Genomic DNA, 15,735 nt, shown 5'->3' on the forward strand with positions numbered 1-15,735 from the left:
CAGGCTATGGCCAACTTCATAGCCAAAATGACCTTCTAGAGCGAACCCACAGAAATATGGAAACTCCACGTTGATGGCTCGTCAAACACCAACTCAGGGGGAGAAGGAATAATACTAGAAAATGAGAACGGGATTGCAATCGAACAATCCATTCTATACAAGTTCCCGATCTCAAATAACCAGGCTGAATACGAAGCCCTTTTAGCCAAACTGGCACTGGCTAAAGAGGTCAGTGCAAAAATGCTGGAAGTCTGCAGCGACTCTCATATAGTCAGCTCCCAAATAAATGGGAACTACCAAACATGGGACCCCTTATTACAACAGTACTCATCCAAAGTTAAGGAGTTAACATCCGAGTTCCACGAAGTTATCATTCAGCATATTTTCATGAGAACAAAACGCAAGAGCCGACCTCTTTTCCAAACTTGTAAGTACCAAGTCAATCCCGACAAATAGATCTCGTCCAAGAAGTCGTCAGAACACCAACGGTCATGGCCACGACCGCGACAAACCTTGTTGTATTAGACCAGAACTCTTTGACCTTTCCAATCCTCTGATACCTCACCGACAGAAGCCTACCCAAGGATCCGATGGAAGCGAAGCGTGTAAAGCGAGAAGCTCCTAAATACACCATAATAGATGGGAAACTATACAAAGAGGACTATCACAACCCCTCCTCAAATGTATAGAACTCGGCGAAACAGACTACATACTTCGTGAAATTCACAAAGGATACTGTGGCCAGCACGTTGGGGGAAGACCCTAGCCTAAAAGGTCATTCGAGCCAGATTCTTCTGGCCCACTATCATCAGAGATTCCTTCCAACTAGTCAGAAGTTGTCCAAAATGCCAAGCCCACAACGACCTCCACCAAGCAGCTTTACACCAGCTCAGCATAATAACGACAGATTAGCCCTTCAGAACCTGGGGAATCGACCTCATAGGACCTTCCCATGGCTACTGGGCAACTTTGATATCTTATAGTCGCCATTGACTATTAGACAAAATAGATCGAAGCCGAGGCACTGGCCACCATCACGTTCACCCAATGCCGGAAGTTCTTCTGGAGGCAAGTCATAACCTGCTTTGGAATTTCCAAAATTGTAATCTTAGACAACGGGACCCAATTTGTGGACAAAAGATTCAAGGAGTTCCTAGAAGGACTCAGCATTTTCTAGCGGTTCATCTTGGTAGAACACCCGCAAACCAATGGCCAAGTAGAATTGGCCAACAAAATCATCGTGAAAGGTCTCAAGAAACGACTAGACGAGGCCAAAGGTCTATGGGTTGGCAAACTTGGATCCGTCCTCTGGTCCTACCAAATGTTCCCTCAAACTTCAACCGGAGAAACTCCCTTTTGGTTAATGTACGGCTTTGAAGCCGTCATTCTGGTAGAGGTCAGCAATCCTAGCCCAGGACTGTGGGAGGACACGACGAGAGCACTGAGAAGGACCTCACAGACGAAGTCAGGAGCATAGCACACCTGCTGGAACTCGCCCTAAACCAAAGGATAAGCCTAAGGTACAATTGCGGCATGGTGAAGCGAGACTTCAAACCAGGAAACCTCGTCTTACAGCACAACAACATCAGCCCCCACCCCGGGGAAGGAAAGCTCACATCTAACTGGGAGGGGCCATACCGAGTAAAAACTATAATCGGAAAAGGAGCTTATAAGCTCGAACAACTAAATGGACCGAGTTACCGAGATCATGGAACGTCGCGAACATACGACGATACTACACATAAGCCGAGTTGGTACCTCTAGCAAATTAAGGTCATGCTCCGATTTTTTTCCTTTTTTCTTTTTCTTTTCTTTTAATCTTTTTCCTTTTCCATTTATCGCTAACTTTGTTTTCCTTGTCGGGCACTCTTTCTTTCCCCAATGGGAGGTTTTAACGAGGCCCAAACCTTAATAAAATCATTTTTGCATTTTCCTTTTAAAACTATTTTTTTCACATTCTCGCCGAATCGACGGCACAAGTAAACGGCTATCCCCAGGGTCCGATTATCCCTGAGGCCAGCACATGGATATCCAAAAAACAAGAAAATAAACATAAGTATCGAAAATGGCTCACCAAAAAGGCGTACTATTTACGCATAAGTAAACTAAGCCTACCAAGAGTCCATCCAAAACATTGTTCAACAAGTTGAAAAAAAGGCTTACAAAGATGGAAAATTTAAAATTGTTCCAATAAAAAAAAAAGAGTATAACGCCAAACACACGACCTATAAACTTGTCAAATAAAATATAAAATTAGACACAGGCTACTCCAAACCACGATTTGGCCATCCTTCACAGTCCAAAAAGCTTCCATTATGGACACATCCATGCCCGGGGCCAAAACCAAGACTTGCGCATTCAATGCATCCTCGGTAGCCTTGACGGCCGCTCGAGCATCAGCTAGAAGGCCGGCATTTTGCTTCTTCAAAGCCACAGCCTTGGACGATCTCTTGCGAGACCATCTGAGAGCTCAAGACAGAAACCGTCGGAGGGGTTGACTAAGAGGACCCCTCGACTCCAGCCTCCGGAGTCTCCAGAAAGGCAAGCTTAAAGCGCTGTAAAGTCGTCAGCCCGCCAGCCATCCCAACTACAAGGCATGGGAAACAGGAAATTAAATAAGTTACATAATCGGAATACAAAACACTCAAACATAGAGAAATAAGAAAAAACCTACCAACATTAGATCTACTCACATCGGGATCCCCCATTACGTCACGAGGATTCAGAGGCTGATTCCCAAAGAGAGCCAACAAGACATCGGCAATCTCTTTGTTTTCGGGCGCCAGCCCCTCATAGGTCACCTCATCATGTAGGAAGCCTCAGCACTAAAGTTCCAATACGGACAAATCCAGTGCTCTTACTCCGGTGACAACCAAAAGGGTGACAACCCTCAACAGGTCGGACCTTGAAGTACTCCGACTTGAACCCATGAAACTAGTCCTCGAACAGGTCAAAGATTCGGCGGTTTGTTTGGCTCGGAAAGAGATATACCCTTTCCTATGTTTTCCTCCTTATGCGGGATGGTCAACAAGAAGAAAAACAAGAAAACTTTGACCCGAGCCGGCAACTCTAAAAATTACAAGTGGGTAAAATCCTTAGCCTTTATCTTTACTTTTCCACTTGAATATGGTTTGCTTGAAACAGATGGCCAACTTAGAGCTCTTTGCGGCTTTAAGAGTAAAAGGGAAATGGTTCGTACTCAAGGCTAGTATGCAAGATTCAATAAGGTTCCACGCTTCAATCTGAAGTGTAAGGATTGGTTTCGAGTTCAATTGAATGGGTCTCGGAAAATGTTTGGTCATCTTGGTGAGAATACTACTTCCAAATCGCCCGGCTGGAAAAATGTAAATCGAGACAAAGGCGAATACAAAAGCAAAGTTTGGGATCCTGGAATCTATTATGACATTCAACATCCCGGGAACCTGAGAACCTGTTTGAATTTACTCAAGGGCGTTACATGCCTAGTTTGGGACCCCGGAGGCTGTTGGCATTCCAAACAGTGGTGGAGATTTTTGGATGAATTCAAGCACAAGCCACCATAACAAAGGACTCCCCAAATGTCCAACTTAAGGACTTTAACTAAAAGTGCTAGGTGGAAGACAACCCACCATGGTATGATCGTTCCTTTTTCAATTTTATTTCGTTTTGTTTGTTTTTATTTTATTTTATTTTCATTAAACCTGGAATTATTCATAGCATCTACATTAGCATTGCATATTGCATACTGCATATTTGCATTAAGAAAAAAAAATCACCCCACGCGAGCGCGCAGGCCACGTGTGGGCGTCGAATGGAAATCGGCGTACAGATCCAAGGCCCAGAAAGTTGGGTTGGAATCGTGCAGCTAGTGTGCCTTTAGCACAAATTAGCCAACGCGTTCGCGTCCATGACGCGAACGCGTCACTCGCACTACACACATCCCACGCGAAAGCGTGAGCGACGCGTACATGTCGCGTGGATTTTATGGACCCTTTTGGAAACAGAGAGTTGCGCCAAAACGATGCTGGAATCGTGCGTTTAGCACAATTTTGAGCGACGCGTACGCGTGCCCCACGCGTACGCGTCACTTTCATTATCCCACAATCACGTGATTGCGTCGACGACGCGGCTGCGTCACTCCCCATTTTGCCCAAATCATGCGATCGTGTGCCCACGTGTTCGCATGGATTCAAAATCCTTAACCCCAGCCCACGCAAAACCCTACCATATCGCGTCACCCAAAACCCCCCACCCCCATCTGCAACCTCTCTTCCCCCATCCCCCAACCACCACCACTCCTGGCCACCCAGACCCTACCGCCGCGCCACCATCCCGACCGCCGCACTACACCGCTGACGCTCCCCCCTTCTTCTTCTCCTCCCTCCCCTTCTTCCCTTTCCCCCTTTCCACCCCAATCACGCGATCGCGTGCTCCACGCGTTCGCGTGGATTCGAAATTACTAACCCCAACCAACGCGAAACCCTACCCTTTTCGCGTCCCCAAAACCCCCATCCACTTCTGCACTCTCCCGTCTCCCATCCCCCAACCACCACCACTCCCAGCCATCCAACTCCGACCACCGCGCCACCATCCCGACCGCCGCACCACCCTCGCCGAATCCCCTCCCTTCTTCTTCTCCCCCTTCCCTTCTTTCCCCTTTCCTCCTCCCTCCACGCCCCTACCCCACTGCCGCCACCCCGTTCCAAGCTGCCCAGCGCCGCCGCCACCTCCCAGACCTCCAGCCAACCACCCACCAGCCACCACAACACAACACTCACCCCCTCACCTTTTCTCCTCAACCTTAACCACCCACAACCACCAAACCACCCCTGCCTCCACCTCAGACCGCCGCCGCTCCGCCATCCATCGCCGCTGCATCACCATCATACCGCCACCATCTCTCTGAGCCTAATTTCTGTTTCTACACACTAGGTTCCGCCGAACATCGATTTTGTTTTCCAATCAGTCAGTTAGTTGCATTTTTTACAGTTTTTGTTCAAAATAGGATAGTTAGAGATGCATGATTGTAGTGGATTTTAGGTGGTTAGGTAGCTAGGATGTGGTTAGTGGATTCAGGCCTGATAATTGCACCGTTTCTGCTACATGTTTTTATCTGATTTGCAATTCTGAATATGCTGTGATGATTCTATTTATATGTTGCTCTTCATATTTGATGCTGTTGTTGAACTGTTCTTTAATATTCTTGCTATTTGTTAATCTTTCCAGCACTATTTAATTTCATATGAACTGATTTTTCCTGCTGTTTTCTACCCGGGAACATCCAATTTTAGCCGAAATGCTGCCCAAATTTTTTACAAATTTATGGTTCAATCTATCCCCATTCATGTATTGGTTTGAAAATTCAGTGTTTTGCATTACTTGGCTACAACCAAACCAACTCCTGAATGCATGGGCTAGCATTCTTATCCCTTTTTGTTCCCTGAGTAATAAATTGCTTATTGATAAGTTCATTCTCATTTTACACTTACTTTATCTATAGGAATTATCATCAATAAACTGCAATCCTTGCTTGAATATGAGTAGATTGTTCTTCAAGTTTGTGAATTTCTTGGTAACTAGGAAAACCATTCTCATGCCACTCACTTTAACTTCCTTTTTAACTCCTAACCAGTTTAGCTTTCTAACTTCTCTTTTTAGTTTTTACCTAACTACTTTAACTTTCTAACTCAAGACATGATTATTGTTTTTCCAAATTAACTTGAATTCCACTTCTGTTACATTTTGGATTGTGGTTTTTTTACTCTCAGATTTTTAACTCGAATTCAATCCAAAATGTACATATATTTAACTCATTTCCTGCTTCTATTGCTCTTTTGCCTTTATGCTTACATTGACAAAACCCAATTTGCCTACGTATTTTCCTGCTTTAGTCCTTCAATTATATCCTGCTACTTCTGCTTTTCAGAATGTCTAATCCCAAAAGTAAGGGAAAAGGCAAGGCAACTACAGGAAAACGGAAAAGAGGAGAATCTTCTACCTCTATCCTCGATATCCTTCACGACGATTCCTAGCGGAAAAAGAACTTTACCCTACAGGAAAAGGCCGACCAGCTCCTCACTGCCACAGATCAAGTCAAATTTGCAAGCAGATACTGTGAGCTAAAGTATCCAGTGTTTGCCACTTCCAGAAACCTCTACCTAGAGAGAACTCTTAAAATTCCAGAAGAACTCACCCAGTACACTTCCGAATAGATAAAACAAAGAGGCTGGTTCTTCATGGAAAGGAACTTGACAGAGGTCAATGCATCCTGGGTAAGAGAATTTTACTGTAACTATTTCAAGACCTCCCTGGATGCAGTGCACCTCAGAGGGAAACAGATTTAGTCACTGAGGAAGCTATTGAGGATATCCTCCGGTTTCAGCCTAAGCCAGATCAGCCTGACGGTTACCAAAAGGCTGAAGAGGATATGCGATACATGAGATTTGACTAGGATGCAGTCAAGCAGAGAATAGCCCTTGATCCTACTGCCCCATGGGTCATGGGAAAGAATACAGTGATGCCTAAGGGAATCAAGCTGATATATTTGAATGATGAGGCTCGGCTTTGGCAGTAGATCCTGAGTAATTACGTGATGCCGAGCACTCATGAGACAGAGGTGCCCGCTGTTATGATTACCCTCATCTGGTGTGTGATTGAGGGTAAGGACCTGTATCTTCCATGTTTCATCAGGTATTATATGGTCAGGGTCCATGTCAGAGGCACTCTCCCTTTCCCTTATCTGATCACCCAGCTAGGCCTCCGAGCTGATGTGCCTTGAGAGCTTGCTGATGAGAAGCCAACTGCTGCAGACTGCAAGAAGATCATTCCTCACAGCAGGAAGTTTCTGGCATTAGGGTACAGACCTCCTTTTCTCACTACCTCGGGTGAGGCAGCCACATCTTCAGCTGCCCCTTCTGCATCCACTGCTGCACCAGCCCCATCCACTGCACCTTCACCTGCTCCTGAGCCCATTTATCATATGGTGCACCGCCTCTTCGCACGCCTGGATCGTATGGAGCGTCACCACAAGCGACGCTATGAGCACCTAAAGTTGATGATCCGATCCGGCAGCGACATTTCCTCTGAGCCTGACACCGCTTCTGAGCCATCTGATGCGGAGGCAGATGATCATGAGGAGGGGGCACATGCCTAGGATGAGCAGGGAGGACCTGAGCGAGCTGCACCACACCATGAGGAGCCACATCAGATACAGCCGGCTGACCCCGAGATTCCTTTACAGACAGAGCCTCCGCTTCAGCAGGCAGCTCCTCCGACACTTATCCAGACTGCAGACCCTCAGCCTACCACAGAGACACCTACTGCACACCCTTCCGGAGATGACACTTCTCACACCCAGCTTGACTGAGCATCGAGGACGATGCAATTATTTAAGTGTGGGGAGGTCGCCATCTCTGGCGTACTTTATTTTCGTGAACCACCTTTCAGACTCTCTTTATCCTATTTTGTTTATTTTTCTGTATTTTTATTTTTATTTTTATTTCACCTTATCTTATTTATCTTTCAGTACTTGCACATTTTGCTGTATTTTCAATTTATTTCTACATTTTGTACTTTTGTTTATATATTTATCTTAGATATTTAGTTTAGCCTAGTTGCAATTTTAGCTTATTAAGTTGTGATATAGAATATATAGATTAATTAGTTAGTTTATCCTTTTAGCATACGATAACTTGGATTAATTGAAAATAAAAAGAGTAAACTAAAGACTTTAGTATAACAGAATCACAATATATAGATTAATTAGTTAGTTTACCCTTTTAGCATACGATAACTTGGATTAATTGAAAATAAAAAGAGTAAACTAAAGACTTTAGTATAACAGAATCACAACAATCCACACACTGTATATATATAGCAATAATTGATTGGTTAATTTACACAATATTTTTCAAGGAAGAACATTAAGATTTTAAGAGCCACCCTAAGATTCACATTAAGAATAATGGGAACCCTTGCTTTCTACTTGCATGGCATACATAACTGATATATGGTTTTTGAGCCAAAGAACACACAACCTGTGAGTTTTTGAGCTTATTTGTATGGTTACATTATTTAACCATAATTATTTCATTCTTGTGTGTTCGCCCTTCTTTTTTATTCTGGTGATCTTTACTTTGTTTCAGTCTATATGTCCAATATAGAATGTAGATACATACCAATATATGATTGAGGTCATTATTTAAATTTTTTCTCACATATCCCAAATTAGCCTACCTTTTACATCACCCTTGTCAGCCCCCTTGAGCCTTTTAATCCCCTATTGTTCTATAACCACATCACTAGCCTTAAGCAGAAAAACAAATTAAAATTTCCAAGTTGAATCCTTGGTTAGCTTAAGATAGAGATTGTGTACACACTAAGTGTGGGAAAACGTGAGAACATGGGTTGATAGGAAAGAACTAAATTAGTAAAATAGTCAGAAATTTGGGAGCATGCTCATGTGAAACCAATTTGAATTAAAATACCATGTGCATTGATATATGTTATTCTTAAAAAAAATCCTTTTTATAATATAAATAGATAAATAAGGGGACAAAATTACCCCAATAATAAGTTTAATGAAGAAATCAATGCACATGAGATAAGAATCAAAATTGAAATTGGTACATGAGTATGTATTAAGAAAGTGAAAAATTGGGAACCTTAAGAAAGTTATAAATTATAGAATACGTATATGTTAGGTGAGACCTTAGACTAATTAAGGATTCAACTTATAGCTCACTTAGCCTTATATATATACCCCTACTTTTACCTTGGTCCCATTACAACCTTGAAAAAGACCTCATGATGTTTGTATGTGCATATTGTATATTTGTTGATTGGTTAGATGAAGAACAAAGTTTTAGAAAGCATGAATAGAAAAGAATAGAGTGATTAGCCCTAAACACTGAGTGAATAGAGAGTAAACACAAATCCAGTGAGGGTTCAATAGCTCATCACTATATATCTCTGCTTAATTGTTAATTGTCTTGCAAGTTTGTGAAATATCTTTATCCAACTCAATTGTGAAAGTGCTTTAACATGATCTAGTTTTGGCTATGCATATATGATTCCTTGAAAAATATGAAACAAATTAACCACATGTAAGCCCTATATATATAGGTGGGTGATAATTAAAATTGCCTAATTCATGTAGGTAGTTTGCATTTAGAATAGATTGCATTGCATGAGATTCCAACAGAGCCTCTGGAGGTCCCCTCATCCAACCGAGAGGGCGTGCTAGGAACATCAGACGTTACCTAGTGGTAACGATTTGGCACACCCCCACCGGGAAGATAGGACCCGGGTTCCCTTGAACTCCCCTCCGTTGCACCATACCTATATCCAAATTAGGATTTTTCCACTGTCAGCCCACTACCCAGAAAATTCATAAATAGGAAAATCCCTACCTCTATCAAAAACTACAATCAGACAAATTTTCAAATCCCGTTGAATCCCTAAAACCCCATTAAGACACAACAGTCTTTATCAGCATTCTCCCACCATTAAACGCAGGAATATCCACAAATTAACAAACCAATAAGGAAATGCAAAGAAACAAACAAATGAAAAACACATAAATGAAATAAAACAAAAAGGGGAAGCACAAAGTAACGAAGGCACCAACCTAGTTTTTAGAAGTTGAAAGTAGGAACTGCGACAGGCACGAGGGATAGAAATAGCACAAGCAGAAACCAACAATCCAGCCGAACGCAGTGCCAAGGAAAAAGTTGCAAAAATGGTCACACAAAGACATAAAGGAGATGATTAGAAGAAAGAAGAGGAAACGATTGTAACAAAGGAAAATAAAAGGCCCCAAACGTTCCTAATTGAAAAATATAAAAAGGCAAAGACAAAATGGGAAAACTTTTCGAGAAATGAAAACAATCAGATAAAGGAGGACCCAGACCCCTCACGGGCTCTCGACCTCCACCATAAACCATGGATGGCACACCATCTCCTGAGCCAGGCTCGCGGCCACATGGCGAAGTGAACTCCTCCAGCGACAAGACTGAGCAAGCACCTCTCTCGCTCCAGGGGAAACTATTCTGGACTCGATCCCCGGGTCTCCTATCGAAGCAAGTTACGACTCAGTTACCCGGGCTTAGGCCACCACCGTGGTCCAAACTGACCCGCTAACCATAAACCCCTAACCAATATTCAAATTCAAACACTTCCCTGATCTTAGCCAACAAGATAAGATAGATAACAAACTCAAACTATATAAAGGAAGCCAAGTGCTCTCTCAGGTACGTCACACATTCTCAACCTTCACTTACCTCTAAGATCCATTTTGACTTGATCATCAGAGTGTCTTTACAAGTACCACCCCCAGCGTTCCAAGAGTCCGACCCGTTGCCATCAAGACCGACCAGTCTCCGATCCCTCTCACAACTGGTACGAGTGGTATCTTGTATAGAAGTTTTTAAATTTTTTTTCCTTGTAATAAATATAAAACAAATGCATTGAAAATTTAGACTTTTCGAATTTTTAATAAAAATTTTGTTGATTTATAATTTTAAAATGTATTTTTAGGATATAAAATATTTTTCTTTATATATATTCTGAACACTTTAAAATATGACTACTAATTTATTATGAGACTTAAATATCCATCCATCTTAATTAATACTATATTTATTCTTATTAAATACATTGAATAAACAAAAAAGTGGAATAATAATAGACAGATTGCGAGTTTAGTTAAAGATATGTTTGTCTATTTATAAAGTTTTAAACTTTATTAAAATTCATTAATTACTTTCTTATTAAAATGTGTGTGTTTAACAATTATTTTGAAAAATGAATTTAAATTATATATAAAATAAAATATGCAGATATTTATATCATCTATTATCTATCACTAATTTCTGCCAAGATGGATTCCTCACAGCTCACAAGGTGCTGGATGTCACTTCTGTGTAAAATGATCATATTAAAGTTTTCTTTATTAATTTATTTCCCCTCTAAGAAATGAAATTTCTTATATGAACGAAGCTAAGAGACAAACAATGCTTAAAGTCACAAATCTTTTCACATACTTTATACATTTGTAAAATTGTAAGTCTTTCTTTTTAAAAGGTTAAAATCCACAAAGAAAAACAAATATTATATTAATAAATATTTTAATACCAAGTGATAAAGGAGAGGTGATGGTTTAACCAACCATATTAGAGGCTTTTATGAAAGAAAACGCTAGGATGCCAAACCAACATACCATACCATTGATTGAATCTCACATGGGTCCAGCATATACAATACAAGCATCGCAATAACATAAAGCTTAGTGCTCATCTTTGATTTTGTTTTATTTAAGCTCCGTCATTATATGATTAATTTCCAATAATAGTGCTATATTTATACTTTAATTTAATACCATAAAATTTTTCATAAAAGATGTGAAGTGACTTAATTTGGTTGGCCATGTTTCACAACATGTGCAAGAGCATACCATATACTTTGTTAAGTTCCATACAAAATAAGTAAATAAATTTTGAAGATAAAAATAAAGAGCCACCGACCAGTAATGTAACCAGGAAGAGCATAACATACATAAATGGTTTTATACATATCTTATTATTAAGACAATTTGTTTTTCAACAAATCAAGCACCGTAATAAAATAATAATAAATACATAGAAACCTTGAACTCACTTGTCACCATACTAAGAATATTCTGTTCACATTCACAACACCACCCTCAGCTTTTCGCAGCTCTAGAGAGAAGAGCAAACCAACAAACGGCACATATTTATATATGAACAAGAAAATAGGTCAAAAAATAAAAATAAAAGGAAAAATGAAAGAAAACTTGATCCCTGTAAATCTAGAAAGCCAGTAAGCCACCAACCCTTTTTCTCCAACAATTTATTGGAGACCTTAAAAGGAGAATAATAGCTTCATAATGGACCAAAACCTAACAAGAACTAGCACAAGATACAACCTATACCAGATAAAATGAACATTAGTTTTTTTGTTTTTTCTTCTGTTATTTTCTTCTTTTCTTTCCTTGGAGCCTATTTGATCAGTGAAAATTCATGTTTTTATTTCCAATATCTTCTATTTTCAATAATTTTGTGAAGAAAAAATAAAATTAGTAAAAACCAATAAAATCTCATTTTCCGATTTATTTTTTCGTTCACAAATTTTAAAAAACAGAAAATATCGAAAACAAAACGTTTTCACAAACCAAACAGGTCCTTAGTTTGCGACGACTAAGGGCAGTTGGGGTTTCTTCCAGGACCACCATAGTAGAAGTAATTGCCCCAATCATCAGCATTACCAGTTTTAACATTATAGCAGCTATCTTGCTCAGTGTAAATGCCTAGGTCCTTTGGAGCTCTAAGCTTGTTTTCGCCGTCGACAACCTGAATGTTCTTGAAGTAACTTGCTTTGCCAAAACCTTCATCAGGGAAATGGCCACTCCCCATTTGTGTTGAAGTATGTTGGCCATCAGACTCAGAATTCACAACTTCTCCCCCCCATTCAATCATTGAGGCACTGTCTGAGAGGTAAGAAAATAAAGATGCTGGCCAGTACCCAAGAACATGGTTGTTCCCAAATTGCATCCACCAGTTCCCTTCTTTTGGGTCCTACACAATAGTTTTTACCCTTGTAAAGAAACATCATATGGTACTATAACTATAACTCTATAGGCCTTTCTTTTGGAAACTAAAGAAAAATTGTGTCTTTATTTCTACTTGTGTAACAATAGACAAGTTCCTGCGTATTGATTCACTCTCTTATTTATTTAATGTGTATGAAAATAATAAATATTAAATTAGTTGAGATGATGTGTGATTTATATTTTAACTAAAAGATTTTGGGTTCAAATTTTCAAAATGACTATTTTGTTTATAAAATATATAATGAAGGGTATTTTAGGGAAAAAAGTTGAACACCAACCCTTTTAATAAGCCCGTTAAAAATAGTATATATTATGATATCTCCAATTTTTTAGTTCACAATAAAATTGTGTTATGAAGCAATTATTCCTGTATTTTAAAATGACATATTTTTTTCTATACTTTCTATTTACCTAAAATATGAGGATTGTGATTTGTGAGGATAGGTTTGTCCTTTTCTACTGTCTCAGCCCGTATATTTTTTGTCATGGAACATACACCAAATGGGGGGCCTAAAATATTAAATTCATGGACATAAAAACCAAGGACATGCAAAATTACCAACGCATTCAGATATAATAGAGTTATTGTCAGAGATTCTCTTGATTTATAATTGAACAATGCATCTTCACATAACAGTTTAATAATTTATTTTAATATAAGTGGGGCATATTTTCATGCCAGAATGTCTATTATGAAGAGATAATATTATATATAATCAAAACAAAAAAGAAAAAAAAAATTGTAAATGTACCTTCCAGACCAGAATGCTAATATCATATTGGGAAGAACCATAGTTAGAAAGTGGGTAGATGCTAGCACCAAGGGCTATATCACTGTTAATTTGAATAAAGCCAGAACAGAGAAGATTGTAGCAACCAGTAGCTTGATATGCGTCGCTCTGTCATGTTATTAAAAAAAACCAATTCCATGAAACAAATAAGAAATTTATATAGTAAAAATAATAACAAGAGAGATTAAGAAAATGGGGTTTTGCATGAATTGGAAAACTCACTGTCCAATAAGTAAAGAGCCTTGTGTTATTATCTCCATACAAATCTGGGCTAACCTGATTGATTAAGAGAGAAGAAAAAGATAAGAATAGAAAATTAAATTAGATGAAACAATGATAGAAATCGGATCATAGTTTTAAGAGAGTTCTGATTACTGAATTAGAAAAATGTGCAGGCAGAAGATAACAATGGAAAAAGGGAAATTTATTAAATAAAATAATAATTTTTACCTGCCAACCTGCTTCAATACTGTTAAGATCTTGACCAAAAGAGCCACCAAGAATCCACATTTGAGAGAGGCTAAACTCATTTGGCTGTTGAATTCTAGGGTCCCAAACGTTTATGGTTGCTTTAGCTCCATAATACTTATCTCCTTCCACATAAACTATTGCATGCTGAATTCTCCAAAAACATAAAACAAAATTAATAAATAGAAGTGACAAATAAATAAACAGCTTTCAAGAAGTGCATATAATACAGAATTCGCCTGCAGTTCAGCCCATGGCTATATGAATTCCCCAATTAGGTAGCATAGGCATGCCGGAACGTATTGGGTTCCATATAACTATAGCTCAGCCATGGAAGAAACTAATGAGAAATGGAGACATGGCATTATACCTGGTGACCACTTTGAGTGAGGATATCAGGAAGAGGTTTTGCACTTGGCTGAGGAAAACTCTTTTGCTTCTTCTTCCCAAATCGCTGAATTGAGCTTGCCCTCAATATATCTTCCTTCTTAGTCCTCCGGACCGGAATCGTTCCGTCCGGGCACCTTCCGTTTTGGTGCCACAGCTGAGCCACAGGGCTGGAACTTGAGGATACTTTGCTGTCTGCCAAAATTTTCCCTTCTGGATGGAAATTCGGTGGTTTCATCTGCACACCACATAAAAAAAAGTTAAACCTCATCATTATTTTTTGAAATTCAAACAGGAACAGAATAATTCGGTCCCCACATTTGAAAATTTTCGATTTGAATTGCAGAAAAGAAAAATAAAAGAGAATTAAGATAATAAAGCAATTGTTAATTGCCTGAATTTTGTGATTCTTGAGGTCAGGATGATCAAAAGCTGGCTGGTGTGACATATGAACACAGTCAATGATATCCCCATCAGGACTCTGCTTTCAAGCAAAACCAAATACGTAATAAGTTAGAAATCGCCAAAAAAAAAAAAAGGAAAAAATCACACAATGTTTGTTAAACCAATTACGTAATTCTTAACAAAGAGCAAAAGAACAATTTAGAGAATCTCCATCACAACGGCCAATGACAGACATTATAAGAAAGAAAGAAGCTCCCTTAAACGACAGTTACTCCATTTTGCAAATATCAATGACAATACAGTAATGCATAATCAAGATTAGAAAGTTGTAAGGCGAATTTTCTTTCTTCTTTTTTTTTTTTCCTTCTATAATTTCTCTTTACCTTGATGGACTTAACAGGAGGCTTGTTCAAATTCTTCAAATGGTTCTGAACATTAAGCTTCTGACTGGAACCGCCGCCACCACTTCCACCACCGGTGGTGGCGGTGGTGGCTCTGCCACCAGAAACCAAAGGCACCAAAAGCAAGGAGGAAAAGAAGCAGAGCTGCACAATATTGTGAATTCCCAACTTGGCAGCCATTACAGCTTCCAAATCCAAAAGCATGCAAATTTAATATCAAAATTCTCCCAAAATGGGTATTTAACTCACACACTCACATACACTGACTCAGAGGCCACAAAACCCCAAAAATAAACAAATGTATATCCTACTAATTTTAATTATTTTTATTGTTTATAGTAACACACTTAGGCACAAACGAAAAAGGAGAATATAGTAAAAAGGCGCAATTAAATTAAATGGCCTTAAAAACTAGTATATGATGGGTTGTTAAAACAGCAACCTCCCTTTTCTTTAATATGAATAGGATTTCTAGCTCTTTCTATCTTCCCTTCTGCTTATCCTGCGCACCCCACTCACACGCAAATCACAATACAAACAAAACATGCACTTTGACACAATGACACTGAGCGAGTGTGTGTGAGAGGAAGAGGGCCCTTTTGTATTCCAATATATTTCTATAATTTATTTATGTGTATATATGAATAAGTTGAATATTCTTTTTCTTTTTTTCTTT

At 39.4% G+C, this 15,735-nt stretch overlaps 1 protein-coding gene across 2 annotated transcripts; it reads right to left on the minus strand.

Moving 5' to 3' along the window:
- Window positions 11,530-15,716, minus strand: LOC107612903. Of its 2 annotated transcripts, XR_002352800.1 has the most exons (8): window positions 15,042-15,716; window positions 14,648-14,734; window positions 14,237-14,491; window positions 13,849-14,013; window positions 13,621-13,674; window positions 13,360-13,506; window positions 13,019-13,117; window positions 12,463-12,572 (listed from the first exon to the last, which is right to left on the minus strand). XR_002352800.1 is itself a non-coding variant. In XM_016314685.2 (7 exons), exons 1-7 carry the CDS (start codon window positions 15,261-15,263, stop codon window positions 12,195-12,197), a joined length of 1,308 nt encoding a protein of 435 aa, XP_016170171.1. In that variant the 5' UTR covers window positions 15,264-15,711; the 3' UTR covers window positions 11,530-12,194. The 2 variants fall into 2 exon arrangements, 1 of the variants encoding a protein (XP_016170171.1); XM_016314685.2 differs by lacking the exon at window positions 13,019-13,117 and having other exon boundaries at window positions 11,530-12,572; window positions 15,042-15,711.

The sequence above is a fragment of the Arachis ipaensis genome, chromosome B08 (assembly GCF_000816755.2).
Source record: "Arachis ipaensis cultivar K30076 chromosome B08, Araip1.1, whole genome shotgun sequence".
NCBI lineage: Eukaryota > Viridiplantae > Streptophyta > Magnoliopsida > Fabales > Fabaceae > Arachis > Arachis ipaensis.

What these genes read in the sequence shown, in the direction of transcription:
- LOC107612903 (XM_016314685.2), bottom strand. Translation starts at nt 15,263, where the DNA reads ATGCTTTTGGATTTGGAAGCTGTAATGGCTGCCAAGTTGGGAATTCAC. An exon ending in TCAAGAATCACAAAATTCAG is followed by an intron (nt 14,492 to 14,647) that starts GCAATTAACAAT and finishes TGTGGTGTGCAG; the next exon opens with ATGAAACCACCGAATTTCCA. An exon ending in GGCTCTTTACTTATTGGACA is followed by an intron (nt 13,507 to 13,620) that starts GTGAGTTTTCCA and finishes ATAACATGACAG; the next exon opens with AGCGACGCATATCAAGCTAC.